The 15756-nt window shown below is 37.3% G+C and overlaps 1 protein-coding gene across 1 annotated transcript in view; it reads left to right on the forward strand.

Annotated features, from left to right (window-relative positions):
• The first annotated feature begins 202 nt into the window (after nt 1-202).
• Nucleotides 203-15756, forward strand: part of LOC139748084 (choline-phosphate cytidylyltransferase B-like) — a 45152-nt gene continuing 29598 nt past the window's right edge. Inside the window, exons 1-2 of the mRNA XM_071660695.1 lie at nt 203-276; nt 9060-9184. Of these exons, the coding sequence (XP_071516796.1) occupies nt 240-276; nt 9060-9184 (162 nt within the window). The 5' untranslated portion in view covers nt 203-239. The remainder of the gene's footprint in view (nt 277-9059; nt 9185-15756) is intronic.

Here is a 15756-nt window from a genome sequence, read left to right on the forward strand (position 1 = left end):
TAGGAAAACTACGTCAGCAACTTTATTTCGAAAATAAAGGATTATTAGACCTTCTAATTTACACTGGTCACTTTAGTAATTGAAAATGATTATTGAAGGTTATTAGAATGATATAAATTAGATAAATATGAAGTTTGAAGGATGGTAGGAATATTATGTCAGCGACCCCTGGGCCGGGATATTTACCTTGGGGCCAGCGCCCTCTGCCGCCCCAGCTGAGCGTCGCACCAGTTGTTGTTATGGCGTCTGCAACGTCGGCCGACGGAGGCGGGGCAGGTGAGGCTCCTCGCCATTTAATTTTGGAGGGGGGTCTCTCCTTTATCACCACACCATAAATAATAACTAGACCCCCCTTCGAGTTATCATCTCTCCCTCCCGCGCGTAGTCTTTGAGATAAATAAGGGCCGCCATTATTGTCGTCTTTAGGGGGGTCCGTCCGTCACCCTTGGGTGTGGGGGAGAGGGTCTGTTTGTTTCGGACCACCGCGCGCCCGGCGTGGAGGACCACGGGGGTCGCCAAGGGAGTGAGAAAGGTCACTCGTTGCCAGCCTAGTGTCTTATTTATAACTTAGGATGTTATGTAATCACAGACAGCATTTTTAGGGGGGAAGGAGGAAGGGTGACACCCACCCCCACACACACCCACACCCCCCCTAAGTAAGGCCCGTGTCTGGTCCGCGAGGCGGGTCTTCCCTGTAGTCACTCGTGGGGTCCCACCGAGAGGCCAGGAGGACGAAGTAGAAGTTTAGTGTATGTGAAGTTGTGGTCAATGTCTCTCTGTGTGTGTTGTGAAGTTGTGATGAAAGGACGTGTCCTTTGCCTGTGTGGCTGTGTCAGCTGGTATAATGACACATTGCATGAAGTCATAAAGCTTTAGATAATGCCTAAAGTATTTTGGTAGACATATTTTTAATTTTTGAGTGCTTTATTAGGCCACAAAGTGTTACGTAACATCTAAAGTATTTTGCGAGTCTTATTTTTAATTTTGGGTGTTTTATTACGTTACAAAGCTTGATGTAATGTATAAAGTATTTTGGTAGTTATTTTTGAGTCCTTTATTAGGTCACAAAGTGTTACGTAACAACTAAAGTATTTTGCGAGTCTTATTTTTAATTTTGGGTGCTTTGTTATGTTACAAAGCTTGATGTAAAGTATAAAGTATTTTGGTAGTTATTTTTGAGTCCTTTATTAGGTCACAAAGTGTTACGTAACATCTAAAGTATTTTGCGAGTCTTATTTTTGATTTCGGGTGCTTTATTATGTTCCAAAGCTTGATGTAACGTATAAAGTATTCTGGTAGTTATTTTTGAGTCCTTTATTAGGTCACAAAGTGTTATGTAATGTCAAAAATGTTTTGGGAGTCTATTTTCAATTTGGGTGCTTTATTAGGTTGGGAAGTGTTAGGTTATTTTCAATTTGGGTGCTTTATTAGGTTAGGAAGTGTTAGGTAACATATGAAGTATTTTGTAAGTCTGTTTTTGATTTTTGAGTCCGTCATCTAAAGTATTTGGGGAGTCTATTTTTAATTTTGGGTGCTTTATTAGGTTACAAAGTGTTATGTAACGTATGAAGTATTTTGGCAGGCTATTTTTGATTTTGGGTGCTTTATTAAGTTACAAAGTGTTAGGTAACATATGAAGCATTTTGGTAGGCTATTTTTAATTTTGGGTGCTTTATTAGGTTACAAAGCTTGACATAACGATAGATTATTTTGGTAGTCTATATTTGATTCCTTTATTACGTCACAAAGTGTTAGGTAATGCTGAAAATGTTTTGATACTCAATTTTCAATTTTGAGTCTTTTATTAGGTTAGGAAGTGTTAGGTAACACCTAAAGTATTTTGTTAGTCAATTTTTGATTTTTGAGTCCTTTATTAGGTCACAACGCTTTAGGTAACTTCTAAAGTATTTTGGTAGTCTATTTTTAATTTTGAGTCCGTTATTAGGCCACAAAGTGTTAGGTAACATATAACGTGTTTTGGGAACCTATTTTTAATCTTGAGTGCTTTATTAGGTTAGAAAGTGTGAGGTAAAAGCTAAAGTATTTTTGTTGTCTGTTTTTAACTTTGAGTACTTTATTAGGTGACAATTTTAGGTAATGTATGAAGTATTTTGGGAGTCTATTTTTTGAGTCCTGTATTAGGTCACAAAGCGTTATGTAACGTCTAAAGTATTTTGGGAGTCTATTTTTAATTTTGAGTACTTTATTAGGTTACAAAGTGTTAGGTTGGGCTGTAAAGTGTTATGGGAGTCTATTTTTGATTTTGAGTGCTGTATTCCCATTTTTACAGGAATAACTGTCCATTTTGGTAACTGGTGACAGACGTGATCTGTCATATGAGCTGAGAAAATGACCTTTTCAGCGATTGTCATTGTTATGTTACGTAAGGTCATGGTTTAGTTCTTTGCATTGCATTATTCCTCTGTATATCAATTTTCCACGTAAGTTTTTTACAGCCGTTGATATTCTTCATGACGTAATCTGACTCAATTAAAGATGATTTTTGTTTCTATGTGAAAATATAACAAAATTCAGAGTGATGGTGAAGGAGAGCTGTTTTGGGACAGTATCAAGTGAATTGTTATGTAAGTCTATTATTAGGATTCGTTGGTTGCCATATGTTGATAATTCTTTTTTCTAACAATCTGAGTTTTGTAATCACTGTTTTTTGTGTGTTTTCTGTCAACGTTGAAGTGTTAAGCAGATTTTATAAGACGTCGTGGTAGAAGAGGTGAAGATTTTCATGTGTAGCTTCAGTTGACACGTGCACTTTTTTGCAGCAGGAATCACATGTGGACATATTGCTCGTCAATGTCCAGGGTTCTTATTCATTTTCAAGTTATAGTATTCCTTGGTTATGTTGAGCTAGGCTAGCTAAGTGATCCATAGATTAGGAGTTATGTAAGGCTGATTGGTTTTATACCTGCTTTAAAGCAACACTCTCCATGTCTGGTTGGTGGAGGAATTGTGTACCACCTCCTCCCAGTGGACTTGGAAGCTGAATTTTTCATGGAATACATTTTCATTCTGTTAGGAACTTCAGTAATTGGAATAACTTCGGAAGGAAAAGTTTATAAATCCAGTGATGGAGTGGTAGAGGGAAAGTAAACAATTGCTGAACCCTAATGATTATCACTCCTGTAATTGTCAACATTTTTGCGGATTATGCTGTGTAACAAACTTCACTACAGACAATTGGACTTGGAAAATAGGGGAAAATGTGACGTTAATTAGATGAAATGTAGGTAAAAGTGGAGCCTAAGGCTTCCTTATGAGTGTTGGTGAAGTTTGTATTATTCTGTAGCGAAGACTGAGTAGAATTTATTGAAACTGCGCAGTGTATCTTGTATTCATTTTGTCATATTCTGTGATAGTAGAAATGAAAAGATGTGGCATTAAGACAAAGAAAACTAGAGTTTATGTAGAACTATGAAATTCATTTACAAAAAATCAGTAATTCCCATGAACACCTGACTGGATATCAACCTTATCATATGCCTTCTCCAGATCCATAAATGCTACATATGAATCCATCTGTTTTTCCAAGTACTTCTCACATACATTCTTCAAAGCAAACACCTGATCCACACATCCTCTACCACTTCTGAAACCATGCTGCTCTTCCCCAATCTGATGCTCTGTACATGCCTTCACCCTCTCAGTCAATACCCTCCCATGTAATTTCCCAGGAATACTCAACAAACTTATGCGTTTGTTGTTTGAATACTCACCTTTATCCCCTTTGCCTTTGTACAATGGCACTATGCATAAGGAAACAGACAAGAAATGGCCCAACCCACCCACATACACATGTATATACATAAACACCCATACACACACATATGAATACATATACATTTCAATGTACATACGCGTGTATGTATATACATGTGAGTGTGTGGGTGGGTTGGACCATTCCTCGTCTGTTTCCTTGAGCTACCTTTCTACTGCGGGAGACGCTAATTAAGTATAATGTATAACATGATATACATTTCAGTATATATATATATATATATATATATATATATATATATATATATATATATATATATATATATATATATATATATATACTAACGCAGGAGACAGCAACAAAGTAAACCAAGTAAACCATATATATGTGTGTGTGTGTGTGTGTGTGTGTCTGAAACGCTTCAAGGAAAAGGAAACAGAAGAATTCTGAGTGCTTTCATGTATTACCACATCCTCAGAGGACTGGTTAGAGAGAGAGAGATACAATAGAGTTTATGTATACAGAATCAAAGGAAACATGAAATTGATTCATGTAACCTTGAAACTAGTGAGAGAGAAGATTGGCACAAGGGTCTGCATGACCCACCGTGTACTTGACCTTGGCCTGGTATCCCCTGAGTGACCTCACTCAGGCAAAACTGGATGCAAGGTCTACTCACTCAATGCAACATAAACTCGTGAACGGTTGATAAAACGTTCTGCAATTTTCTCTGCAATAATGGATCTGATTTGTACATGACTGATATGAAATACATTATCATCATGGTGTTTAATTGTGCTGGATTCTATTTCTTTTATTTCTATCCCTACACTTAACAATTACCTTGGCATTTTTCCAATCAGCTGATCGATCATTTTTACTAAGATGTACAAACAAGGCTTTAGAATGCTGGCCAGTACGTATGCTGTACTTGTCTTGTATCTATACCCATGCTTGTGTCACATTTGATACCACACATGAAAGATCATTTTATATGAAGTTCAGTTCTCTTATCTTTTTTTGGACAGATTAGCAAACTTAGATTGCTTTGTCGCTATGTCGTCAAGATGAGGTTGAATTGCTAGACTACAGTTTTGCTCTGACCGTAATTGTTTTCTTATTTCAGAAGCAGTAACTTTAACAATCAGCACCCTAAACCTGATAGCTGTAGTGAAGATATGTCAGTATTAAGGCATATGTATCCGGACTAAAGGCCAGAGATGTCAAGGGTTTTGTGAGGATGGCTTTTGAGATAACATGTATGGGTCTGATCAAAGGTCAGTGGGATCAGTGTTGTTGTGATGAGGGTGTCGTGAACATAGCCTTTGGCCTGAGTCTTATCGGTGTGGTCAGAGGCCAGAGGTATCCATGGTTTGGTGAAGGTGATGATGTATTGAAGATGAAGCGGTAGTAAATTGATCCATGTGTTACCTCATGAATGTTGGCATGTCTGTTTATTTATGGATTGTTGATTTTTGTTCCAATAATGCAGTTATCCTCTGTCAATGCAATCAGCATATATGACCAGAACTGGTTGATACGTGCCACATATTAAACTTCCTCATTTAGTGCAGTATATTTACTGTTTTACAAGGTCTTAGTGTCTGGAGAAGTGTTTGATAGCTTATCTTAGGTTAAACCAAACACAACATCCAATGATATCTCGACAAAGATATGGATTCATTTGTGGGTACTGGACTTTAGATGCTGTAGAAATTTCATTTTCAGTTCAGCCAAGTATTGTAGATATTTTATTTCATGAACTGAAGCAAATAAAACTAGCTTTTTATTTAACAGTGGGTGATCAGGACTTTTCTGTTTACGATAATTAGCCAAAAACCTTTTTACAAGGTTATTCTTCCATGGATGAATGCACTGGAGTTATTGAAGAGGTTGAGACTGGAAAAAACAGAAGCTGGACATGTATAATGATGACTTTCCTACTCCTTCAAATCCCTGTGTATCCATACCGAAATATCATTTTTGTCAAGAAAAGAAAAATTATGTCATGCATAAGCATTTCCCAGGACAGAGATAACAGGTAGTCCTTGGCAGTCTCAGATTTGATGTTCTAGTGATAATGGCACTTCATGACTCGTTCATTTTTATCTTTTCATCACGTGTGCCTATTAGAGAAAAAGTTTGGAGGTATTGAGATTACAGTCATTATCTAGAAGAAAGGTCAGCATGCTCCATATTGTTTTCTTGGATACTTACTTTGTGAAAAATTACAAAATCATTTGTTGATGGTAAAGTTCTGAAGATGACAAAAAGAAAAGGGTCAAGCAAATGAAAATGACCTAAACAACTTCATTCAAATTAAGTTGACTTTGATTAGGTATGAATGATAAGGAGATGGAAATTCAACAGAACTGAGTGAAACATAAATTTGTTGAAAAGTAACAAACAATCGTATAGTACCTCGTTGAAGAGAAGGTAGAAATTTAGTACACTCTCTTAATTCTGGTTTAACGTTGTTATCTTTCAGTTATGCTTTGTTTTTCTCCCCCCACTGTAAACCATTTAGAGGGCAAACATTGTTATATGTATATCCACCCAGTCATGGGTATACAATTTGCATAAGTAATTCCTTGGGTGATAATCAGTGGATTAGATTGAAAGTTTTATCATTTATAATGGTTTGGAAGATTATATTAACATCCCCTCAACTTGGTTTCAGACTTTCTTCAGGTGTTCAGAATGATTTTAAGATCACATACGCTCATAATTATGTAGCCCATGGATGAATACATACGTACTTATCCAAGGCTCTTTTAGATTTTTCTGAACACTCCACAGTGTTTCAAATAGATGCAATACTGTGTTAGACATTGTTCTGGGCCCTGAATGCTTATACCGTTTTCTATTTTAACATTGCACCTTTTTGATTTCATTTGAAATATTTTTTCATTCATGCCTGTCATCCCATTAGGAAAGAGAATAGTTTTTAATGCGAATTAGGAGCCTTGCTTTTCAGGATTTTAGGTTGTCATACAAAAATAGGAATTGTATGTAGTACAGGTTTTACCTCTGTATTCTGACAAACTTGAGACTTGGCCATTGCTAGACCATAGAAAATGCCAGAAAACAAACTGACCCTTTAAAGGCCCTCAGGTGAACACTTTTACCATTTTCCATCAGCTTGGTTTTGTGTGTTCCTGCAGCATTGCCGCAGCCAAGGATTGTTGCCCTATCTTTGGAATCCTTACCCCCGAGGTTGAGACTCCTCAATATCTCGGGCAGGTGTTTTTCATGGCATATGATGCCAATACAGGGCAGATTCATCAGTATTATACTCTTGTTTGGGGGCTATAAGAAATTGACAGGACTGTTAATTAGCCCAGCTGCGGGGTAAACAGATTTTGGCACCTTAGCGCTGCAAAAAATGCTGTACTGTTGGCAGATCTACACACTATTTGCTGCAGATTCAAAACATGCCAGACCACAGAGTGCCAGATTAGAGAGGTACAACCTGTATGGAGGTGGAAGGGTGGAGTGAAAAAGGCTTTTGTTTATTGAGGCTTGAACATTCAGGAGGGTGAGAGGCATGCATAGGATGCATTGAATTGGATCAGTGTAGTATAATGGGGGCAGTGTGGTGTCTCTAGGCAGAACCAGGTCATATGAAGTGGTAGAATACTGTAAAGTGTGGATGTTGAGATATGGTTTTGGTGCACTGTAATGACATCTAGAGTGTAGATGTTTATAAATGAGGCCATTGTTCACCTTGGGGAAGCAGTTGTTTGAAAGAGATTAGGAATATAAAAAGATTTAACTCATTTATTCTTGAAAATATTTCTTGATGACTATAATCGTCTCATATGCTTGTTATGGGTGTGGACGTAAGAAATTGAATAAGTTTTTCCCCAATTTGTTAGTGATGGTAAGAGGACTTGATTGCACATGTATACCTTCTCATAATTGGCAAGTGGATAGATGTTTGCAAGAAGGATAACCTCCATTTTCTCCACATTGGAGGCATAAGAAACATAGTCTTAAAGATTGAACTGTACATATTATAGGTAATGTATGTATATATGAGGAAGAAATGGCTGAAATCTTTTCACAGATGGGCCAGCCAGCTTCTTCAGTGAAGAATTAGGCTCATGTCTCCTGTCTGAATTATCTTCCGACATGATTATTTTCCCTCTGTGCTTTCTGTTTTTATCATAGTCAGTAGGGCATGAGCGTCTCCCCACCAAAAGTCTGTTGGTTGTGAAGGTAAGGTGAAGATCAGATAAATCAGGGTAGGAATGGTTATAAGCTCCTCAAGTGAGATTTGATTTTGAAAGAAGAAAGAGTATAAGAAGTGGGAAGGATGGAAAGAGAAGAGAACTCTGTAGGAATCCTGTGTGAGGAAAGGAGAGTTTTGTGTTGCACTCAAACTATATTAATGATGATTGTAGTCAAATCTTTTAGCTGCATTCTTTTATGGTTAGCAACTAGGTATTTTCAAAGAATTCATACAGCCTCATTTCTTATATTCTATGTACGCTTATTGGTAAAAGGAATATGCTGTAAGGGATATATTAATGATAATACCGTTAGAAGACCAGGATTGTAAGACTGTTCTTGTTCTGTGTGCGTGTATGCATCCATATACTTATGTAGTAATGCCTAGAAATGTTCTTGCAACATTTCCTCTCCCATCTGTACTTTACTGAACCAGCCCATGGATCAAGAAATTATTTGAAGCATGAAGTGCACTTATTGGAGCAAATTCTCTGCTAATGCTTATAACATGTTCAAGATAAAGTTTAGCATCAAGATTTATGTTTACTTGCATGGGTTTTGGGGTCAGTAACAAGAGTCATTACTGAAAAATGCATAAGTTATGGCCATCATCAGTGTTTAGGGACCCTGTGAATGGCATTGAAAAATCCTTAAAATTGCAATCTTGTAGATCCACAGCACTCATAGATGATTGATTTCAATTGAATTTAACACCAGCTCAACACAAACGTTTGTTTCCAATATACTGAACTCAAAATCTTTGTTTTATGTTCATCTAAGTCCAAGTGAAATGCTATGAAAGTTGGATGCGAGTTCAAACCATAGAATTAGGATACTGTACAGTCGGCATTGCATATGCAGGGTGTTTAATTGTTTCTGGCATTTATGATGTGCATGATATTGATTTGTCGTACGTTTGTTAGGCAGATTTAATAGTATTGATGCAAGTGTGAACACCCACTATTGACATAAAGTAGCCTTCCTTAAAGGTCAAGGAATTCTTTGTGAGTTATTCTTTTGGTGATGGCATCTTGTAGATGCCAGTTGTTGTACTTGTCTGGGTATGTGCAAGGTCATTTGTTTATTTTTCCAGGAGTCAACCAGTATGAAATGAGTGGGGTGTCAAGGAAGCGTAGTCATGCCGAGGCCTTGGTGCCAGCTATAGATGACAGGAAGGAGTATAGCTTTGCTGCAATTGCTCCACCACTGAAAAAACCAGTAAGTTCCCATTTTTAACAAGATTAGTTACTTAACAAAAAGAATAATTTTCCAGAATATCAATCATCTCTTGGAAAAACACATGCCAGAGAATTAAAAAGGCATTGTACAGAGACAGCTAGTCACTTGGTGCCAATAAGACAATTATTTATTTAGGTTGTCAGTGTGCTGACTGAGAAGCCAGGGAGAAAATTAGATGTAAATCCTTTCTTCCTTTCAGTGTGTTAACTGCGATAAAGTATTCTCGCAAGAATATGGTGATATTTCAGATGAGCGGCAGATACATTATTAGTTCTTTGAAGTAACAAGATTCACTGGTTGGGAAAACTACATACTTGAGTGGTCATTAACCCTTCCCTACTAGATATCTCTGTAGATAGCATCACTCTTTTGTTTCCTTAAGGGTGTTAGTTGATCACTTTATTTACTACCTCTTATGATGGGGTGTGTGGGTGCAAGACTTTACAGACGCTAGACAAACATGAGTGTATATTTGCACAATAATTGGTGAATAGGAGGCAACTAAGAGATAGGCTGAGGGCCCCAGGTTTGCATTACACTCAGGAAGGGTGTTAAGTGAAGAGCAGACAGACTGATCAGTTATGATATTTATGGTCTTAAATTATTGAATATATGTTGATATGTAGACATTTGACAGATTATGTGAATACTTTTTAGCTTTTTAGCCTTTTAACAGAGTTTTATGCCTTTAGATGGTGTAACTGTGGGTCACTCATCAGCATTCATGAATAGATTGCTTGATGTGTTCTACAAGTAGCAGTAGAGATGAAACAGGAAAGGTTTAACCCCCACGTGCATGTTGGTACTTGTGATTATTTGGTACATCTAGACAAAGATTTATGGATATGTTTGTTCTTTCTGTCACCTTTAATTCTTGGCTGATTTTAGATACCAAAATCCCAAATCCAGTGTATGATAGCATGGATTCTGTTCTGAAAAGAGGTGAACATGTACCAGCTGCTTGTTCTCAGCCAGTTGCACAGCTTGTCCATCTTCACATACCCCTTCTAGTCTCCAACTTAGCACATCCTTACCTGTTCACTAAGGTAGCAACAGTCCTTATAGAAATGTCACTTTTTTTTTTTTCTCTTCCTCATTTTCATTTGTAGGATAAAGCCATATAATGATATTGATGTGGAGAATGTAATTGTTGTCATTGACACTGATGCTGACGATAGACTATTATGGATAAGATATCTAGTGAAGAATTTACCCATTCTGCAGAGCAAGATGTGAAAGGCGGCAGAAGGCTGATGAATGACATTTAGATATGCTTTGCTGGATCCACTGCTCTCATGTATCTTTTCTAATCCACCCAAAGTTAAGCTTTTCTTTGAGATGGTAAGTAAAATTGCATCGGCGAATGACTATACAAGCTCAGGTTTTAATGCATTTGAAAAATAACTACCAGTGAATGGGAGAAATAGTGTAAAGTTTATAAGTTAAATTTTTAATGTCTGTTCCTGAAATAGTAATGGGCATCTAAAAGTTACTGAACAGGGACTGATACCAGTTTTGAGAGAGGTTTTTGTGGCTGGCTACTATCTGTATAAATCCTCGGAATCAGGTATTATTTCAAGTGATTTGTTGTATGGAAGAGTCTCAGAAGCATAGATAATGACTGGAATTGGTTTCCAGTAACTGCATTCCCGAGGCTAAAGTAGAAAAACAACAGGCCATAACCCTTCTGCAGTGGACCACATTTATATTGCAAATGGTAGTAGAAATTCATTTAGAGGGCTAGAACCTCATATAAATTTACACCTCATGGAGTTTGCAGAATGGATGAATTGCTGGTCAGTTCCCAAAACTTCATAATTACAGAATTTAGATGGACTAAGTTTTTGATTGTTTGTGGACAACATATGTAGTACAAGTTGCTGAGCAGGAGACCTTGAATTCAGACCTTCAAATCAGCCATGTTCACCTGGAAAGATCCCTTGTTTATGAGGATTCAAGGCTTTAGGGACTCTAAAACTCGTTCCTTAAGCTCAATGGAACCAGTCCCCATCAAAGAGAAAATATTTACAGGGCCAGTTTTTAACTTCGTCTTTTACAGGATCAGATTACTGAAAGATGTATAAACATGATCAAACACCCTGTAACATTCTTAGAGGATCAGTGTTTTGTTTCCAAAGAAGTAAGATCTAGCAGATCAGTGGAGCAGGAGGATCATACGAGACCCATGAGCCTGGTTACCTCTATCAGTCTTGATCCAGTCACCCAAACCTCAGGCCAAGGATTAGAGTGAAGCTCAGCAGAATCTCCATTCCTCACCATTTGGTTGGATAATGAATGGAGGCTCTTGAAGGGAGTGGAAATGGTTGCAGTCTTTGACACTGTTTCTTTCAGTGTGGACAGAATCGGTCTTTTGCCATTTAAGAATCTCTTTTTTTGGATTTCTGAAATATGTTAAAGGAAGTGAGGCTGTGAGTTGGACGCTTCAGACAAAATGCAAACAAATCAAGGAGGATGTATGGGTTTGGTCTTGAAACAGTGGCTGTGTTATAATTTGCCTTTATCCTTCTCTGTTTTCTTGAAGGAGTTGGTCAAAACAACCCTACATCATGAGGGGGAACATGGAAAAATGAAGAGGTTTCCACTGAAACCAGAAGGTTGAGAAGGGAAGAGGTGGGTTCCAGGACTGAAGTAACCCTCATGGAGCCAGGTTTCCAGGTGTAGGAAATTTGGGAAGACTGAAACATTTATTGCAAGTGGGGCCAGAAAATGTGTGGGTGAAGAAAGAGCTTCAGGGGGTACAATCACTGGGATAGACTTGCCTTCTCTTTTATCATGGGAAGGACAGAGAACAGACCTGATAGTCCATAATGAGGTTATCTGTAAGAATTATCTAAATATAGTAACAGAAACAAAGTGGCAAAGCAGAAGTCACCTCCCTTCCATCTTTCCCTCCAGCTCAACTGCCGGCAGGGAAGAATAAGAAAAATATACCATGCAGCATAGAGGTAAGATACTGCCATGGAAATTTTTATTAGGAAAGTGTAGGCTAGAAAAAGTTCCCTATCAGTTTGACAGTGTCTGCTCTGCAGCTGGATGCTGGAAAACGGAATGACGTAATTGATGGTAACCTGGATTTTGTACAAATAGCAGATGTCAGTGAAGTATTTGTTTACCTTCAATTTATAGTCTTTTGTATTTACTACTTTGGAAGATAGTTTATTCGAGTGCTCCACTGCTCAGTACATGAAAAAGCTGCAGCTGATTCTGCCCACACCAGGTGTTGACCATGTGATTCTGGCCACACCAGGTGTTGACCATGTGATTCTGGCCACCGCTACATCAAGATAATGCGAGCCTACATTGCTGTTATATCTTCCTTTTATCATGTTATATCTTGTCACTGAGTCTCTGGCAAATTATGTTTTCAAAGATATTTATTAATTTGAATACTCCCTTCTGATAGAGAGAATTATTTTGACATTTTTTCCCCATAAGGCTTAATTCTGAGTGAAGGGATTAGTTTCGTTACTTTTATTTGAATTTTGCTCAAGTTTCTCTCCATCTTTGATTTTATTTGGTGACAAGAACTGAACAGCATACTCCAGACGATGTTTATCCAGGGCATTGAGAAGGGTGAGTGTCATATTCTTTGCTTTGTAGTTTATATTTCTAGCCGTGAAACCTCACTTCTTACTGCCTTTATTGAGTGCAGCTAGGCTTGTCTATCATATCATAATGTTCAGTCATTAGAAAAATGCACCAGAAAGAGTTAAGGTAAAGAAAAAAAAAATTGACTATAAACACATGCTCCTAGACCTCTTGACTTAGATGCATAGAATTAAAAAAAACTTTGATGGAGACTTATCATATAGGTAACACAGTTTTTTCCATAGGTTTTCAAGATGTATAGTGGCATATTCCCAAGGGGAAAAATGTTCAATATGTACTGAAGTTTCCAGGTAGACCAGGTGAAGTTGCAATTTATACCCTTGCCATTCAGGCACTGTAAATATCATGATCCTACAGTGAAGAGTACTTCACTGTATTTGTACATATATTCTCGCATATAAAGTAAAATTCCTGATTATGAGTCTGTCTAGTAAAAGAATGCCCATCGTACTGGAACAAAGCTGTAGCACAGTTTCAAGACAATACATTTTGAATACATCTAGAGAACCCCCAACATTCTGGTTGATTCTCATGCAAAATGCTTATTTGGCTTGGAAATCAATGGGATGCTCTAGAGGGACAGATGAACTAACCTTACAAAAAGTCTTGTCTCGTTTTCAAGAATTTATGAAATTAACCTGTTTGAGACCTACCTCATGACAGTCATTAGATGTAATGCATTATGGTGAAGCTCACTTTTGCTGGTAATTTTTTTATTGTGCACCTCTTGCATGGGCAAAAGCTTAGTTCTGTTTTCCTTTTAGCCATGTCCTTGTTAGCCAACCACTTTCATTCTGCAAAGGAAATTGACATATTATACCTTCTGGGATCTTTACAAGAGGAGAGTCATGGACAGAAACTCATGGTTTTCAGGCACCACTTTTTCTAAAATCACCTTTCTGATAGTTTGGATAGATGCCTCAAGGAGCACACAGATGTGAGTCTAAAGGAAATGCTTTTTCCAAAAATCCTATTGGAAAGTCAAACATTAGAAAGATGATAGAGAATTGCTTTTATTTTAGACAACATAATGGCAGTTCAGTGTTTGTCAAACCAGGAAATCTGTTAGTATTTCTTACTTAGAGAAGATAGTTAATTATGTCTATCTAGTAGAGGACCGAAAAATTTATTTCAAAGAAAAACGCCAATCGGTGGCTAGCAAGTTTGAAGTACTTTAAGTCAGGCATGACCATAGTGAAAAAGGCATTTCAGTGGATTTTATCTCTAAGGCCTTATCCCTAGGTAACCTTTAGATGGCCAGAGCAAGTTCTCTACTCCCAGCCAGTGTTTCTAGTATGAGAAACAATTTAGCTGCTACCAAGAGGCAATGGTACCTCTGAGAATTACATCTTTCCTCATGCTGAAAGAAGAAGCTGTTTCATTCCTAGGATTCAGTGCCCTTAGTAACCTCTCTTTTGTGACTAGTCCTTGGTTTCCAGTTGAACTTTTTGTATGTAGCCAGTCTCAGTACCTCCTTCCTCAACCATCTGTTATCTTTGACAGAGCTAAAGACAGAATCCTCAGAGTTGCATGTCTGGAATTTATGATATATGCAGAATTAACACAGGGAAACAAATTGTGTAGGTCTTATAACATGTATGAGAATTTAAAGACTGAAGAGTAACAATCAGTTTGAGATGCTCCCATCTATTTCCTTGTCTTGAAGTCCGAGAGCCATATTTTCAAATCTTGCTGTTATTTCCTTTCTCATCTCCTCCATACTACAGTAAAGTGACAGATGTTGTTGCCTTTTACAAGAGGGCTAAAGAATGAGCTGTTGTTGGCATGGCTGATATGCAGCTCGATATTCATAAGTTGACAACAGGGAGGGAAAGCTAGCGAACAGTTTGTAACGTAAGTTGATTGTGTCTTTTGAAGATGTTTAATAAACCAGAAATAGTGTTCAGCACTATTCTTAAGTGTAATATCAAAGATATTGGGTTTTTTAAATACCCTTGTTCATGAGTTTTCCCCTTAGGAAGAAATAACTTTCCATGTGTTCATAACTCATTTTGCCAACATATGCTTTGATAATTGTGCTGAAAAATATTCATTAGTTTTTGGTTGTCTATATTGAAAGCCTAGCGTTGGGTATACCCCATATGGTTAAAATAAGAGCTTAAAAGTTCATCTGTGTAACTAGATAAACGTTTGTGATTAGTTATGTAAGGAAATTATTTTGTAACAGGGAATGATGTAAGGCTATCATAAAAGCGCAGGTCATCCTGTTCACTAGATAGCATCCGACAAATTGTCATCTTATCTTGTGTAAGACGACAGGCATATGATAGGTATATTAGCGTATTATGATAATGCTTCTTGTAAACTTGCCATGAGACAGAGGACCAATTACAGATTTACGGTTGATATTTAATGGCATTATCCCTTGGAATAGAGGATAAAGAAAACTTATGTGTTTACTACATGTCATGGAAGGCAGCTACGAGGAGTCTGAATGATGGGACAGAATCTCTCCCCTTGTATATTAGTTTCTTAATGTTGGAACAGAAGAAGGATCTAAGATAGGAGTGCTCATCCTCCTCACAGGTTCAGAGTGGGGTGTCTGAATGTGTGTGGATATAACCAAGATCAGAGAATGGGAGAGATAGGTAGTCTATTTTACAAGAGAAATCTGGATGTTACAGGTATACCAGATGACAATTTATAGTTATTTTTAATGTGATGTAGGTTGTTTAAAGAGTTACAAGAAAAGAAAAATTCTGGTAACAGGAAAAGGATTGTGATGTAATTTTAGTTTTTTATTTTGTTTGTATACATAAAGCAGTTTTTTTTCTGATCTTAATCTTATCAATGTTACATTGTATGATAAGGATTTATCTTTATTTTCCAAACATGTAGTGCAAATTCTTATCTCTATGGGAATTAATATTTCATGTTCAGGAAGAAACTATACGGAAAAT

Source organism: Panulirus ornatus, chromosome 72 (assembly GCF_036320965.1).
Source record: "Panulirus ornatus isolate Po-2019 chromosome 72, ASM3632096v1, whole genome shotgun sequence".
Classification (NCBI taxonomy): Eukaryota; Metazoa; Arthropoda; class Malacostraca; order Decapoda; family Palinuridae; genus Panulirus; species Panulirus ornatus.